This window comes from Diadema antillarum, unplaced genomic scaffold, assembly GCF_040938485.1.
Source record: "Diadema antillarum isolate AM-2024a unplaced genomic scaffold, OU_Dant_1.0 scf00000033, whole genome shotgun sequence".
In the NCBI taxonomy this organism is placed as follows: domain Eukaryota; kingdom Metazoa; phylum Echinodermata; class Echinoidea; order Diadematoida; family Diadematidae; genus Diadema; species Diadema antillarum.
In genome coordinates this window covers 2,233,668-2,250,010 of record NW_027270922.1, presented here as the reverse complement: position 1 = coordinate 2,250,010, position 16,343 = coordinate 2,233,668, and the positions used below count along the sequence as shown (strand labels likewise).

General features: G+C 38.5%; 2 protein-coding genes across 2 annotated transcripts in view; both read right to left on the bottom strand.

Annotated features, from left to right (window-relative positions):
* Positions 1 to 2,370: 2,370 nt before the first annotated feature.
* Positions 2,371 to 6,779, bottom strand: LOC139743177 (C-type isolectin Sp-CL4-like). The gene is made up of 4 exons (XM_071653684.1): positions 6,692 to 6,779; positions 5,006 to 5,278; positions 3,854 to 3,976; positions 2,371 to 2,639 (listed from the first exon to the last, which is right to left on the bottom strand). Exons 1-4 carry the CDS (start codon positions 6,777 to 6,779, stop codon positions 2,371 to 2,373), a joined length of 753 nt encoding a protein of 250 aa, XP_071509785.1.
* Positions 6,780 to 9,752: 2,973 nt separating this feature from the next.
* LOC139743166 (uncharacterized) overlaps positions 9,753 to 16,343 on the bottom strand; it is a 36,500-nt gene continuing 29,909 nt past the window's right edge. Inside the window, exons 20-22 of the mRNA XM_071653677.1 lie at positions 13,090 to 13,144; positions 11,718 to 11,942; positions 9,753 to 9,809 (exon numbers count right to left, since the gene is read on the bottom strand). Of these exons, the coding sequence (XP_071509778.1) occupies positions 9,753 to 9,809; positions 11,718 to 11,942; positions 13,090 to 13,144 (337 nt within the window). The remainder of the gene's footprint in view (positions 9,810 to 11,717; positions 11,943 to 13,089; positions 13,145 to 16,343) is intronic.

The following is a 16,343-nucleotide window of genomic DNA, read 5'->3' as shown; positions in this document are numbered from 1 at the left end:
ACACCCATCTTGCCATTAAGAAGAGCTAATGAATACAACAACGCTCCGAAACGATGTAAATTCCACGTCCTCATCTTCTGCCTCTCTGTAGGAATTTCAGCCTTTTAGTTCTCATTAAGGTTTCAGCGATATACTTCCTCTCTCATACTTCAATTTGAGAGCGAATGACAGAATGAGACAAATGAAGGCATTTAAGTCTGCCGTTTCACAATGTCACACAAATGCAGGCAATTCCCTGCTGAAATCAACTGATGATTGGTCAATATCAATTACGTGTTCATTAGGAAGGTAAACACCCCTCTGTCGGACTGCAAATCAATCTAGTCATTGTGTTAGCATTGTGTTAGCAAATTCGAAACAATAACCTGATGACTGTAGTATTAAAAGGCGACGCTGTTTTCGAAATACATGTAGTATGAACCGCCATCGGTGGAGGGCTCGGGGAGTCTGTTTGAATACTGGTCATGTTTGCATTTAAAAACTTTACGGGACCACAGTAAATTATTACTCAAGGTCTGTTTTTCGGATTCTCCAGTCTTGCAAAGATTACATTGATTTCCAAAAATGTTTTAATACTCCTGCCGTGAATAGACACACACACACACACACACACACACACACACACATACACACAGCATTTTTATACCAACAGCACGCCACATCCCTTGGGGATTTGTTTTTTCTCAACATAATAATTTGCAGTGCATGGCGAAATATGCTCCCTTCATCAATCAGTCTTAATCAAACACCATCTTAATTACAAAGCAGTCATGAATCTTGGTTTGGGTGGGTGGGGTTGGAATAATATAATAATATAATACGAGCTGGAAATGCTAATACGGCTTTCAGTACTTTGTATGTGGAACGCCATCCGTATACACTAACAGTCTCAAATATCATCAACCCAAAAGTCGAATCCAGTGAGAAAAGAGAAATTGCTTTTATTTCGACTTACACAATGTGATTAAAACATTAAGTTCGCCCTTTATTTGGCTTATAATGTCGTCGGTCATTTCCGTTACGGAGTTATCCAATGCCTTTACATTGCTAAATTTGCATCTGATCGTTAACTTGGCATCACACTTTAGAAAATTAAAGTGACTACAATGGTTTCAAATTTGCAAGTATTTGCTTAGTCTATTTTTGCTTGTAGGTGGGGTATTACGAATTAGACAGATTTAATGACGAGTTTTATATATATCATATCAAATGATTGCATGAAGACTGCAGTACATTGTGTCCTTATATACCATAGCTATTAACACATCATGGAGCAATTAAAGCTATAACTCACAAGAAGATGATATTACTGAAGAAGCTGCTTATAGTTTTTGCATCTTGGATTGTTCTAAAATATCAAAAGCTGCGTGATTAATTCTATTCGAGTGTTAGATTCAGATTCATTCACATTCAGATTCATCATTCGTCTATGGTAGAATAGTGTAACCGTACCCTCTTAAAATTCCTTGCGACGGGCCTTCAGATTATACATTATTACATGTTGATACTGAATTGGACGGAAATCATTGTGCTCTTCATGACGAGGAATTAAACTAAAAAATACACGTGAATTAAGTGCAGCAATATTAGTAGAATATACCAGTGAAGGTTGGAGGAAAGTCGGAATAGTGTACTCCTATCAAAAGTTATGAATTTTTGAAATTTTGGTGACGAGACCGGTGGATCAGAAGACTACTACAGATCATGATGTCATAGCATTACTATAATAAAGGAAAATATAAGTACCACAAAGTATTGTATATAAGGAAAATATATAAGTACCACAAAGTATCATTTCATATGAAAAGTACACAATCCCTAGACTCGTTGCTGATATATCACGGGTGACATTATTCCCCTGCTTTCTGAAAGAAGTGGGCCCATTGCTATTTCATCACGCTAAGAAAAATGAAAATATATTGAATTTTCTTTACATTTTCGTCATGTTCGTCATATCGTTGTACATAAAATTATGTGATGTCACGATCAGAAGTATTTTTCTGATCCAGCGGTCTGGTCACCAAAACGTCAAAATCATTAATAAATTGTGAACAGATTGTATTCGGTATTCTACACTGATGTGTTCTACTAATATCGGTGCATTCACTCAATCAAAAAGGTATGATATATTTGGGTTTCACTCCCCTTCAGCGTACTACAAGAAGGTTCACTGCTGAAACTTGCCAAGGCACCGTGTTTAGGACTGTTGGACAGGAGCGTCGTGTGAAACACTCTTTCTCGTCCCAAACCAAGGCTCTTTGGTTAGCTCACAACGTGTGTTCTAGTGTTATTCGCATAAAACGAGTCGAATGCATATAGATTCACACATAAACGACAGAGAATCGTTCGCCGTTGTTGACAAGTCGTAAGTCACAAGTTCGTCAAAAGCTCTAAATATTCACAGTTTCCAGCCGGTTTTGCTGAAAGCGTGGAAAGGGATGAAGTTCCTGTGGCGTTGTTCAGCTGACATGTCCCATCCATTGGATGTATGTTAATGGATACGCACTGAGGTGTAGCCAGACATGCAGCGACACATCTAATCCGCGAAGATGATTGAATGCTTCCGATCACGTGGTCAGCTAGACATACATCTTGATTAGGTGACGGTATCCGGCGAAAGAGGAACCTTCGAATGCGAGCTGTCAAAATATAGACATTAAATGGATCTTTTCAGGCACCTTGAACACACATTTAGTTGATAGTGCTTGAGAGACATTTTTAGCCACCACTTAAAATGCTAATGAAGGGAAGCAGAGATAGAGAGAAAGAAAATAAGAATAAAATGAGATCATTGTGAGATCATAGATAGAAATTTTACAGGAATTATATCGATATTGTCATTGTAAATATACCTAGGACCGATAAATCGCCAGCAGCACGATCACCTTGATTGTTGTTATCAATCTTATGAACATCTCAGCCTTATGCTGTTGCCTTACTGATCGTCTATGTGACTTGAAAATCTATGCCCCCACTGGAATACTCTGAAAATCGTATATCGATTTGGATCAGATTGATCAGATTGGAAACGAACAGCACGTCTTGCATGTCTAAGATTTTATGTGAGTGTGCAACTTGCAAAAAGTAAAACAACGAAACTCCTTGTTTCCATAAATCGTCAATTTGCATAATCGCATTGTAGCAACTATTGTATTTCGCGGCAGTGATGTCGGAATAGGTTCCATGCCATGTGCTCCTGAGGCAGTTGCTCCCGTGAAATATCTGCGTGCTAGGCAAAACATACAGCGCAACTAATCTTAATTCTCACATCAAACTAAACCTATCACAACCCCTACCCTATCCCATACCCTGTAAGCCCTTGGAGAAAATAAGACCGGAGCAATTGCCGTAGGAGCAGGTTCATCGAACCTTCGGAATAACGAAACTTATTTTATTTTGGAATAACAAACCGTCGGGAAAAGAGTTGGAAGACCAAGTAGATAGCTAATCATGCACTGAACAATTCATTGAGGTGATGATTCGAACTTAAACTTTTTGCGAGATACTTACAAATGATTTTATGAAATATGACATAGCATACAATTCTACGAGGATTCGATGTTTTTTTTTAATGAAAATCGGTCTTGAAATGGCTGAGTTATCCAAAAACAAACAAAAAAACAGAGCGAGCCTAATAAAGGTGGGTGCCATTTTTTTATCAGGATCGCTTGTTTTGGATATCTAAGTCATATCTAAACTAATTTTCATCGTATAAACTTTGAATTCCTCCTGGAATTATATGCTCTTTCATATTTCATAAGAGGTTTCTCATTACCTGAAAAAAAAATAAAAAAAGTTTGAAACCTCAAGCCCCATCTCAGTGGAAACTGTACCATCCCTATAGATTTCTCACCAGGTTTAACGCAGAGAGGAATTCTCTTCTGTGTGCAGCGTAGATCGTTGAATTTCCCAGAGCTCATGATCTCTGAGCAATCCTCGTCTCCACCAGCGTTATCAGGTTGACCACCACCCCAAGCTACAAAAAGAAAAGGGATAAGAATGTTCATCGTTTACAAGAGTGATGTTCGTTACTTCGAAGGTTCGTTATTCCGAAACATGCAAATCCCTTGAACCACATATTCCTTAATAATGGGTTCTCTAAAGCGAACATTTCTGGTGGTTTTCCCGAAGGTTTGTAATTCCAAAATAGAATACATGTAAGTTTCGTTATTCCGAAGGTTCGATGATCCGAAAGTTAGTTTTTAAGTATTGCTATTTGGAGGGTTCATTAATCCGAAAAGGTTGTTCCGAAAGGGTCGATAATCTGAAAATTATAGAAAGGGTTCGTTACTCCAAAGGGTTTCATTTTTTTTTATCCGGAAATAAAAAAGAATGTGTGTACTAACGAATCTTCAGAATTACGAACCTTATTTCGTTTGCGGATTACCGAACCTTCAAGATAACAAACCGTTCTTAACGTGAGGTAGACCATATACAACACTGATGCGTGCAGATGAACTTTCACATGAAATGCCGGATAACCCGTCTTAAAATTTATAGCAGCCACGTGTCTATAACGGTTACAAGTTTCATCTCCCTTAGGTGGCCGCTATAGACAGGTTTGACAGTACTGCATATAATTTGCCAAGGCTAAAGAAGGACTCTAGAAAACACTCAAAACGGAAAGGTCCCTACATGTTATTAAAGATGTGATAAATACACACAAGAACTTCATTACATGTCTTATTTCCATTACATCTATTGCTATTGATGTAATCGTTAGAGGGATATTTTGCGGGTATTTTTTTTTCTCTCTCTCTATCTTCTGGACCCTATACAATTTTGATGTATTATCATTTGATGCTTGGCGACAATTGCCTTATGGGCCTATATAACATGGTAAGAAAATATTACCACAGGTTCAAAAATATTGTTTGTATGTACGTATTTGTATTTTCGCTCTAGGATCCAATTAGGAATGGAAAGGGTAGGAACGGAGGTGGGGCGGGGAGGAGGGAAGTTTAGAGGTAGTCATGGCGCTTGATGACGACATTTTTTCACTTACGGAGATACTGGGCCGGATGTCGATCATCGCCACACACCCAGTCACTGCTACCTCTCTCTGCTCGGTAGCAATCAAGCCAGGCTTTTCTTCCGGACGTGAAGGTGACAGGTTCCAAGAGAGATGCGACGAACTCGCTCTCTAACTCCGACAAGATTTCCGGTACAGCCGCATCCGCCTCCAGACAGATTTCCTTTGCTTTTTCCTGTGACGTAGTCTTCTGCACCAGGAGATAGCAGCGATCTTTGTACTGCCTCCATCCATCCTGACATGGGTCTTAACCACAACCAACAAAATATATATTTCTGCATATTTCACTATATATGTATATATAACGGTCCATTGGGCGAATATTGGCCTATGTGCCTTTCTCTTCCTGACTTAAGCCATGTATTATCTTGTTACCAAGGAGTTTAAACCTTGTAAATATTTTTGGTGTGCGAAAGTGACAACTGCATGCGAAAAAGAAAAATAATAATACAGTATACGAATGGAACATATACGATGTTCATTATGCCGAAGATTTGTAACAGTTATACGGGAACATAATTGAGGGGATCGGTGCAATATGGTGCTAACCCGCACTTTTGTCAAAATTGAGTTACGTGCATTTTCATAATTCATATCCTTCACTCTAATTAAACTCCGTGAAAATATCATACTTGAATTCAACAAATAAGATGGTAAAAAGTGCATGCATGTGCATTCATGTTTTATTAATGTACAATGTATGGACTTTCCAAACATTCAACAGCGATTATCTCAAAATGACTATTGTGAGGGTTAGCACTAAATTGCACCGACCCCCTCAATTATACAATCCGCATACCTTGATATTGTTTCAACCGAAAATAAATTAGTGTTCGTTATTCTAAACTGTCTCTCATCCGAAAATGGAATACGATTTGGTATTTGGAAGGTTCGATGGACCGAAATGAAATCAGGTTCGTAAATGTGAAAATGAAAAAAAAAGAGGGTTCGTTTATCCGGAAACGAAATAAGGTTTATTACTTCACAAAGATTTCATAGTCTGAAAATGAGATAAGGTTCGCTATTCTAAAGGCTTGTAAATTCTGGAGTGACATAGGGTTCTTTATTTTAAAAATTCGTTTCTTACTCCGAATATTGCAAATAAGGTTCGTTTTAATGTTCCGAAGGTTGGTTAACCCAAAATGAAATATAAAGTTCGAAAATGAAACAATTTTAGTTAATCCGAAAAGGAAATCTGTGAGGAATCGTGGGGGGGGGGGGGGGGGGGGAGACGACGGGGATCTCCGTTCGCGTCGAGTAGTAGGGACTAGGGTGGGTGGTAAGGGCTGATCCATCATTACAAGCGACGTACGCAGGATTCTTTCAAAGCGGATGAGTACACGCATGTATGAGTAGTTTTTTCCTGATTTTGAGAGGGCTCTAACAATATTTATTTCTACGTCAGAATAACGAACCCTTTTTCATTTTCGGACTTTAACGAACGTTATTTCATTTTCAAATCAACAAACCTTCTTAGCAACAGATCCTGCTATATTTTCGGAATTACGATACTTCTAAATAATGAACCTTTGGAATCAAGTGACCAGCCAGGCAAGATGAAAAAAAAATCCTCGAATCCTGGAAATATATAGAAACATACATTGCACCATAAATGGGCAGGCCTATATATATTATAGGCCTAATTGGAATTGAACTCACCTACGGCTTCTACCCACACCTTTCCATAAAGAAGAGCAAGAAGTAAATATACCGAAACACCGAAACCATTTAATGTCCACGTCCTCATCCTCTTCCTCTCTGTAGAAATCCAGTCTCAGATCTGGTAAGATTTCAATGGTTACACTTCATCTCAAATCCTTCACTTTCAAAGTGAATAGGAGACGAAGTGGACATTCAAGTCTGCCGTGTCCCCTTGTCACACAAATCGTGCAGTTCCCTGATGAAATCGGTTGATGATTGATCAATATCAATTACACACGTTCATCATGAAAGTAAACACCCGCTTCTCGGACTGCAAATCAATTTAGTCATTGTGAGAGTAAAATTTAATTAAGTAACCTAGCGACTATGTAGTAAAATGATGACGCTTTTTCGAATAGTATGAACCATCATCAGTGCTGGAGGGATACTGTGAGAGCGAGACGACCCCCGGGGTCTTTGTTTCTCTCCAAGACCGACCATTCTGGTCTCGCGCGGAGCTCGGTCTTACTGTTTACTCGTCTGCCAACATCACTTGCAGTGCAAATTCATAAAACGACGAAAAACGCACGGGCCATGATTCTCGCAAAACGATATGTTCTTGAGTAAGGATGTCTTTTTTTCCGACTCATAATTTTTTATTCAATATTCTGCAACATCCATCTGATTGTGTCTGACTGTCATTAAACAGCATTTAGCATCAACATACAGAAAAGGGTAAAGTGTCCACTTAGGACGGGTGTTCGACATGTTCGATGATTCATAAAATCATGAATCATTTTGATTTGAATGGAAAGTCGTTTTCCTGACCTTGAATCTTATGTAGAATTAGCGATGAACACGCTTCGTTTTTACAATGTAGGGCCGACACAGTAAGGTACGTGGTTCCTTGATATTTCTTTCTTTGTTTTGCTCATAACAATGTTGTTTAGTCTTTATAAACTCAGCGAGTCGAAGAAGCGTCATTTCTGTGGTACGATGGTGTGGAACATTTATTTGTCTGAAGTAATATCGTTTATTCTGTGTGTTCGTGTGTGTTTCTTTGTTTCTTTGTTTCTTTTTTGTGTATGTGTTTAATTAGCTAGAGTATAAAAAGATCATCATTGCCACTTAATTCTCACAGATACCTCAGCTCGTTTGCAGAATTATCCAAACCTTCACTTTGCTGGATGTGCATCTGATACTTACACCAACATCATATTACATGACATATTGTGAGTAATTTTTAGAAGATTCAAGTGAATGAATAGGCCTTACAACTGTCTCAAATTCACACGCACACACACAAAAAAAATAACAAGGTTTTCTTTTGAGGGGAATGAGGGATGCCAATAACATGGATTTAATGAATTGTATATTTAATAGGTTGGTAGCGTAAATATTGTGTCCTGGACCAGCTACAAAGAAGCAGGTGTATATCACATGAAAATTGCAATACTGAAGAAGCTGCTAAAAGCTTTCTATGTTGGAATATTGTTTCAAACACTGAAGGTTACATCACTAATTCTACAGCAAGAAAATAAATTGCTGAACCTCGACAGTGTGCCGTGTTCAGAACAAGGCCCGTTACGGTAAGTTGCTTCCTCGTCCCGAGAAGGATTCTTATGAGTTTATAAATTTATTAGTTTGTAAAGTCTCTTTTTTAGCTTATGCATAGCAAAAAGCGTTGCCTTCTCAAGGCGTATTTACATCTTCATGCCTACATGCTTTAACTAGTTTACCAGTTTCACATGTCAGCGACATTGTAGAGGATCATTGCTTATTGTTCATAAGTCGTAAATCACAAGTTCGTCAAAAGCTCTAAATATTCACAGTTTCCAGACGGTTCAGTTGAAAGTGTTGGAGTTCTGGTGGCGTTGTTCAGCTGACATTTTCCCTCCATTGGCAGTATGTTCATGGACACGCACTCTGGAGTAGCGAAACATGCAGCCACGCATCTAATCCGCGAAGATGATTGGATGCTTTCGATCACGTGGTCAGGTAGACAAACACCTTGATAAGGTGATGGGATCCGCCGAACAAGGAATTCTCGGATGCGAGCTGCCGAAACAGAGATATTAAAGGGGTCTTTTCAAGCACTTTGAAACCTCATCTCTTTGATAAGCCAGTTCACAGTTGGCACTATTCTCATTATTTCTCAAATAACCTCTCCAACCATAGACTTTGTAAAACATGGAATAGTCTTCAAGAATAGCAGTTGGAAACAGCCATGCAGAAAGTGGTTATTTACATGACAGTGCTGCATGAAGGGTTTCTGTTAAATGTTATTGAAAAGAATGCACATTCACCTGCAAATGCCAATCTGCACCTTATTCGTTTATAACACAGTTGTCATGAAGCCCTATCTAGGTTTTGAATACCTCAGTTACAAATCCATTTCAAAAGAAGGTCCCAAATGACCTTTATCTGAACATGCTCAGATTGGAACTGTGAACTGGTTTAGGCTTATAGTGCAAGAAAGTCATGTTTGCCGCCATCAATTAACTGACAAAGGCCTATAATATAGTAACGATGAGAAAGAAAGAGAGCGGTAATTGGGGAGAGTATAAGAGCATAGTCATAATTAGGCCTATTTTTTTGGCAGATTTGATAGGACTGATTATTATCATTGATAGCTGGGACGGAAATATTACCAGCAGTACGATAGCCTCGATTTTTGTTTTTATAAAGATCTATAAGCCTCATGCTGTTGCTTTACTGATTGACGATGAGATGTGCAAGTTTGTGCGGCCTGGCCTGAATAATGCGTATGCTCTGAAACTCACCAATGGGTACTCAGACTGAAATAGAACAGGCGTGTTTGAAATTATGTGCAACTTGCAACTCGCAAAACAAAAAACACCCAAAAAAACTACCTAAACTTCCATCAGTTTAACATCGATTTTATTCCTGTGCAATGTAATACAGAGTGGGCGGAGTAGGAAATACCTATGAACGACTGTGAATTATAAACTGAGCAAGCATGGTTGTGCTTGCGTGCGTGTGTTTTCCCTACCGGGTTTAACGCAGAGTGGAATTCTCTGGTGATTGCAGCTTAAATCGTTGAATTGTCCAAAATGTGCTATCTCTGAGCAGTCCTCGTTTCCACCAGCGTTATTTGGTTGATTGCTGATCCAACCTATACGGGGGAAAAAGGAAAGGGATAATTTTCATCATTTCCTAGACAGCTGCAAGCCGCTAGACCACGGGAACATTTCATTTTCTCGACGTCCTTGATAACAAATCAGCTTACATATGTATAGGCTAACTACATGTCATTGTTTGAAGTTAGCATGCATTATATTTTGCTGCGTTACAGCACGGTAATCTGTTAAGAACAACAAATGCTGCAGCTCCAGTAGTTTGTGGCGCTAATTAACGAGTCTACTTCTTTTTGTAATAAATGTAGGGCCTAGTATACTTCTGAAAAGAACCTATTCAGCCAAAACACCGCGAACTAACGGAACTATAAGTTAGAGCCATTCAAACCATGCAAACCTGAAAAGAACGTTCATGTTAACAGGTAATATGCTTAGACATTATGTAGGCAAAACTTGCTAGCAACCAAACGAAGGCTCACCATTCTATCAATGTCTATAGGTAACATATTAGAAATAGAACTTATTTACGAACTTGAATGCGACAGTAAACGATCCCTGACGATGCCCATAATTCCTTGCTTTCGCAATATTTACTATTCGTAAACATTCGCCGCTTGTAGTGAGCCTTTTCATCAACCAGTTTATACCTTGCAGGCCCAACCACAGAGTCATTCATCGAGCTGTATCACTCACTAGGAATCCTTCCTTACTTTTTTATTACTTTTAAGCTTGGCTGATAATCTGACCACATCATTTCACCCTTTTCAGTGCCAGGGACTTTGGACGACGTGTACAATGGTATGGAAGTTTTGTGCCAATAATCGACACTCAAAGCACAGAAAGGGTTAAAAATTGATAAAAGAATAAACAGTATACGGGCGACAAGCGAAAATGGATGACAGAGGGAGGGAAAGGGATTGAAGTGCCTGAAAGGCGCCCCTGAATATCATCTCTTTCATTTTAAATATCTGTTTTATATTTATATTCAATGAATGGCAATCGCCGAAAGTGTTTAAGCACACTGGTAGTTCTTGATACATCAAACAACTACAACGGCAGAAAATGGCCCAACAGTTCGAAAAGGCGCAAGCAGTGGCAAGGACGTCATGATCCCTATTCATTAATTTCTCATTTCTTCGGGGTTTTCTTAAGCGACCGTCAGATGCAGCACCCTATGGTAACCTACTTGTCTTTTCTCCAGAGCTTTGTACTATTGTTATATCAACATAATGAGGCGATAATGGATCCACCATCGCCTAGCATTGAATAATTGATCCACTGAAGATTAATCTAATTAACTACCTTGGCTTGCACGTAAGTAAGTGACTATGATGTCAAAGCCTGGCTTCCGATGGACTGACTGAATATCGTGACAATAATGAACCTATATGATTTATTTATGAGTTCATAGCCGAACAAACTATGATGGGGGGGGGGGGGGGGGGGTCAACTGAATGCACTTAGCAGGATCAGCCTTGCTGAAGTTCAGGTAATTACATGGCTGAGCGAGACAAATAATAGAATCATAGAGCCATACAAGTGCGCTTCAATCACTAACTTTCAAGGCAGTTTCTGATTAAAGGGAAAACCTTTCTATGCTCATAAAAGATGCACAATCTATCCAATGACTTAAAAGAGACTGACAGGTGTTTAGGCTGGAGTTTGTAGCTATAGTTACTAAGTGCACAGCACTTCATTAATGTGTGCGCATGTCGTCACTATTAACCCTTTTCTGTTCCAGGGACATAATCATGTACAAATACATATTTTCGCGTTTATATTAGCGAGAGAGAGAGACAGAGAGAGAGAGAGAGAGAGAGAGAGGGAGAGAGAGAGAAAGGGACAGGAACGGGAGGAAAATAAGAGTTAGTACAACGTTGTTTAGTGTCGCTTTTTTTTTCTCACTTACGGAGATATTGAGCTGGATGTCGATCATCGCCACATACCCAGTCACTGCTACCACTAGCTGCCCTGTAGCAATCAAGCCAGGCTCTTCTCGAGGATGTGACGGTGACGGATTCCAGGAGTGATGCGACAAACTTGGCCTCTAATTCCGACAAGATCTCCGGTAAAGCCGCATCCTCTTGTATGCAAATCTCCTTCGCTTTTGCCTGTGACGTAGTCTTCAGCACCAGGAGATAGCAGCGATCTCTATACTGCCTCCATCCATTCTGACATCGATCTAAAACGTCTCACAAAAAAAAAGTAATATAGGTACACACAGTATATGTAATTCCATGTTGTAACAGCGTGACATTTGTTTTGTCAAAACAAGCTGTTATATCAACTTTTTGTTTATTTGCGTGGCAACTACCTGTAAGTGTGTCTCTAAATTTTCATTATAATGTTCAATCTTGTAAAGCACGTCTGTTTTACAGCAATAGCAAGAAAATGACTTACAAAATACTGTTTAAATGAAATCTATATGATGTCATGCAACGAGTTCAAACAGATTTACGGAAACATTTTCACTTCTGGTATCAATAGAATTTCTATGCACTAGTTAACTAGTTAAATCTATGTAATATGATTTTACAATTCAACATGTACTCACATCGAAAAAAGAAAAGTCAGTATCACTTTCTTTTTCAATTTTAACTGAAAAAAAATGAACCCAAGCATAGTAAACTTTGAAAATATGACATCACATGCACATGAATATTGTAAACAATATGGCTGACATTTGAATAGGCAAAGATTATTACTTCTTACCCTAATAAGTGGATAAAGTTGAGGGTTATTAGCATAATACTTAATGTTTTCTACCAGCGGATTTTTAGTGAGTTTGGAATTACACTCTAATGTAATTGATTATTTTGATTTGATTTTGATTTGATTTATTGGTTTCTGTATCATCATTGTACATGCACATTCATGTACACACATAAATATAAGTTGTTCACAGAGTATTTTCTTCTTCATTGCCTTTGTACAATGTACAGTAAAAGTACAACAAAACATACAACAATGAATAATACAGAGGGGCTACAGCATAAGCGTGGCTTGATTTGCGTGCAGCCCCCGTAGCATAACATAATATCATAATAGGCCTATACATCGGAAGGAGAAAAGGAGGGATGGATGACTTCCATAGAGATAGGATAGTTGAAAGGAAAAAGGGAGAGGAGAGGTTTGTCTGCTTTCACTAAAGGTTTATACGGTATATTATAAGGTATGATATGGTGCAGTGAAATAGGTTGCCTGTCATGCCAATGCAGAATTTCCTGTTAAATTGCAATGGATGACAATGTCACGCCGTAACGCGTAACGTCGTAACAAAATCTTTCAAGAATAAAGCTACCACTGAGATGAATTTACTCCAAATTGCTCGGCAATGAAGATGATGATGATGAGGATGAAAATGAACTCAAACCTACTTTACACAAAAACACAGAAGAATTTTAATCTTACAGGGAAAAATGCTCTCAAAAGTTGAGACATATGACAGCGTGACATATCAGAATAATGTGGACTATTATACAAAATACGCAAATTTTGGGAAAATTTCTATAACAAATTATATTTCAAGAATATGGGGTTTATAGCATTTTGTAGCATAAATGATATCACTATAATACAATTAAAATGGTAGAAGTCCCAATGTTTATCTTTCTGAGCATAGTTTCAATTTGGGATGAATTTTTTCCTAAAACTGGTTATTTGTCAGGGGTAAATTACTACAACTTCACCGCTAAAGTATATGGCAACAACGAAATACTACAAAAGTGTAAAATCTCCTCTTTCTTGTGGTGTAAACCATGTGATTATGACACACCTGTGACCGTGACATTTACCCTGTGATGTCTTATTCACTGTGGAATTGCAAATATATACAGTATAGACCCACACCCACTCACACACACACACACACACACACACATATATATATATATATATATATATATATATATATATATATATATATTAATATGTATGTGATATATGATATTCATATATATTATATCAATATGTATAAATATATGTACTATTTATTCAAATATATTATATAAACATGTATTATATATATTATATATGTATATATATATATATATATATATATATATATATATATATAAGTAACAAAACTGCAACAAAGTTCATGCTGTATTCACCAACGGTTTATTTCTTCACACAAATTTTCGAGCGTCTCGCCGCCCTTTCTCAAGTGTGGAACACTTGAGAAAGGGCGGCGAGACGCTCGAAAATTTGTGTGAAGAAATAAACCGTTGGTGAATACAGCATGAACTTTGTTGCAGTTTTGTTACTTACATTTTTATCTTGCCAACACGTGGACTACCTTATCAACATATATATATATATATATATATATATATATATATATATGGATCCATTCAGAAACCAGTGTGTTGACTTGATTGTAACCAGAGTAATGCTAGGATGGATACCATGCTATACAGCATTCCATAATCCACATACAGTTGCCTCATTAATCTAAATTAATTTTTCATTTCTATGCATATAATATTCTTCGTAGCGGTGGAGAAACAGGAGAATGTGCGGAGATAACAAATCATTGCAAAAATACACAAATTCACAGAAACCAGTAAAAACACAACTAAAACTGAATAAAACATATATCACTATGCTGAAAGTTGTAGTTCAAAAGGTGCTAAATCCACAAAATCCAATCCTCACCACCCCCCCCCCTAAAAAAAGGGACAGCGCTTAAAAAATAAGTGTGGACACGTCATTTTTCGCAAAACACATTAAACTTGTCTTTATCCCGTCACGGGGTATTCCTACTGGATATGAAAAAATGATAAATTGCATTAGGCCCATTTTATTACAGAAGCTTGTTAGACAAAAATCCATGTTTTTCTCCTTTACCATTAAAAGTGAATTTAGCAACAAACTCTTCATATATTTATATATTTATATGTGTGTGTGTGTTTATGTGTGAGTGGGTGTGTTTATTTGTGTGTGTGTGTGCGTAAGTGTATTTCATACTGGATAGAGAAAGTAAAGTATCCTTGACCTTCACTCCTAAGCCTATCTTATCACCAAGAAGTTTAAATCGAAACAACATTTTTTAAGACAATGACAAATTAACCCCCCCCCCCAAAAAAAAAAATAAATAAATAAATAAATAAATAAATAAATAGAGAGAGAGAGAGAGAATTGCACTGTGTGGCTGGAACACATGACCATGCGTCTCAGGGCATGATGATAGAAATATCCAAACCTGACATCACGTATTATCTGGACAAAATCTATAGTAACATTCTATGATACACATAATTATCACTCGTAGACTTAAAGACACTCAGTCGTGGCGAGTGGTTTGTGCGGCACGGAGACGAACGCAACACGCTGCCTCCCCCATTCTGTATCAAATGTAGTGACCCCCGAATGAGAATAGCGCTGGCTCAATGGGTCAGCGAAAATACGGTAGGCTACAAGAGAGCTCCCTGTGCTTATCTCCTAACCCAAAATGGCTGTCCCGAGAGCTTCCGAATGGACGCACACTCTCAGTGCGCATGCGCATGAAGAGAGGCCAAAAGAGCCACGCGTCTTCTGGCCTCTCTCCTCCAATCACCGCAGCTCGCGGTGACAATGTTTGTGTATGATGCGTACACACACACACGCACACACACACACACACACACACACGCCGCAGCGTCTTCTGGCCTCTCTCCTCCAATCACCGCAGCTCGCGGTGACAATGTTTGTGTATGATGCGTACACACACACGCACACACACACACTTGTCTCAGTGGTAGCATTGTCCCACACGTTTATGGATATAGCACCGAGTCTGCCATTGCGCAATTGCACGCACAAACTTCGGTCGTTCGGAGTTTACGTACCATTAGGGATGGCGATCGGCTGCCTTTAACTCGGAATGGAACTGCCGTCTACAGGCATCCAGTCGCCATGAAGCAGAGCAAGCAATAGATATACCGACACAGCAAAACGATGTGAACTCCACCTTCTCATCTTCCGTCTCCTTGTAGAAATTCAGCCTTAATTCCTCTCTCTCTCTCTCTCTCTCTCATACTTCACTTTGAAGGCGAATAAGAAGGACGGAGTCATTCAAGCATATCCTCATATATTCTCCTTCCAAAACAAAAACCATGCAATGTCCCGCTCTATCAAACTGATGATAGATCAATACCATGTGTTAATCAGAAAGGCAAACATCCGCAAACCCGACTGGAAAACAACTTGATCATTGTGCATGCACACTGTGATCAAGTAAACTGGTGACTACAGTACTTCCAGGCGACGTCCTTTTCAGAAAGTATCAACCGCCATCACTGGAGGACTGTGAAGAGCCTCCCGTTTAGGGCTCACACCTATGAATATAATGGAACGTAAGTAAAAAACAAAGATGCAGTTTCGCACAAAAAAAAAAAAACTGAATAGCTGCAGATACTGACTATGAATTTCTCTACAAGCTGTATTTTGGTTGGCAAAAGCTTCCCTAATGGAATTTGAAGGGACTATATTTGATTGGGTACATGTACAGAAAATATGTGATGTTTTGAGTAAAAAGAACTTGTAGTCTGGATTTGCGAAAACTTGGACAGAGCTTGAGCTGAAGAACCCCC

Coding starts and splice junctions, on each gene's coding strand:
- LOC139743177 (XM_071653684.1), bottom strand. CDS start 6,779: ATGAGGACGTGGACATTAAATGGTTTCGGTGTTTCGGTATATTTACTT. Junction 3,977..5,005: donor ACATCCGGCCCAGTATCTCC/GTAAGTGAAAAA, acceptor TTCTTTTTGTAG/CTTGGGGTGGTGGTCAACCT. Junction 2,640..3,853: donor TCCTCTCTGCGTTAAACCTG/GTGAGAAATCTA, acceptor ATATTTTGACAG/CTCGCATTCGAAGGTTCCTC.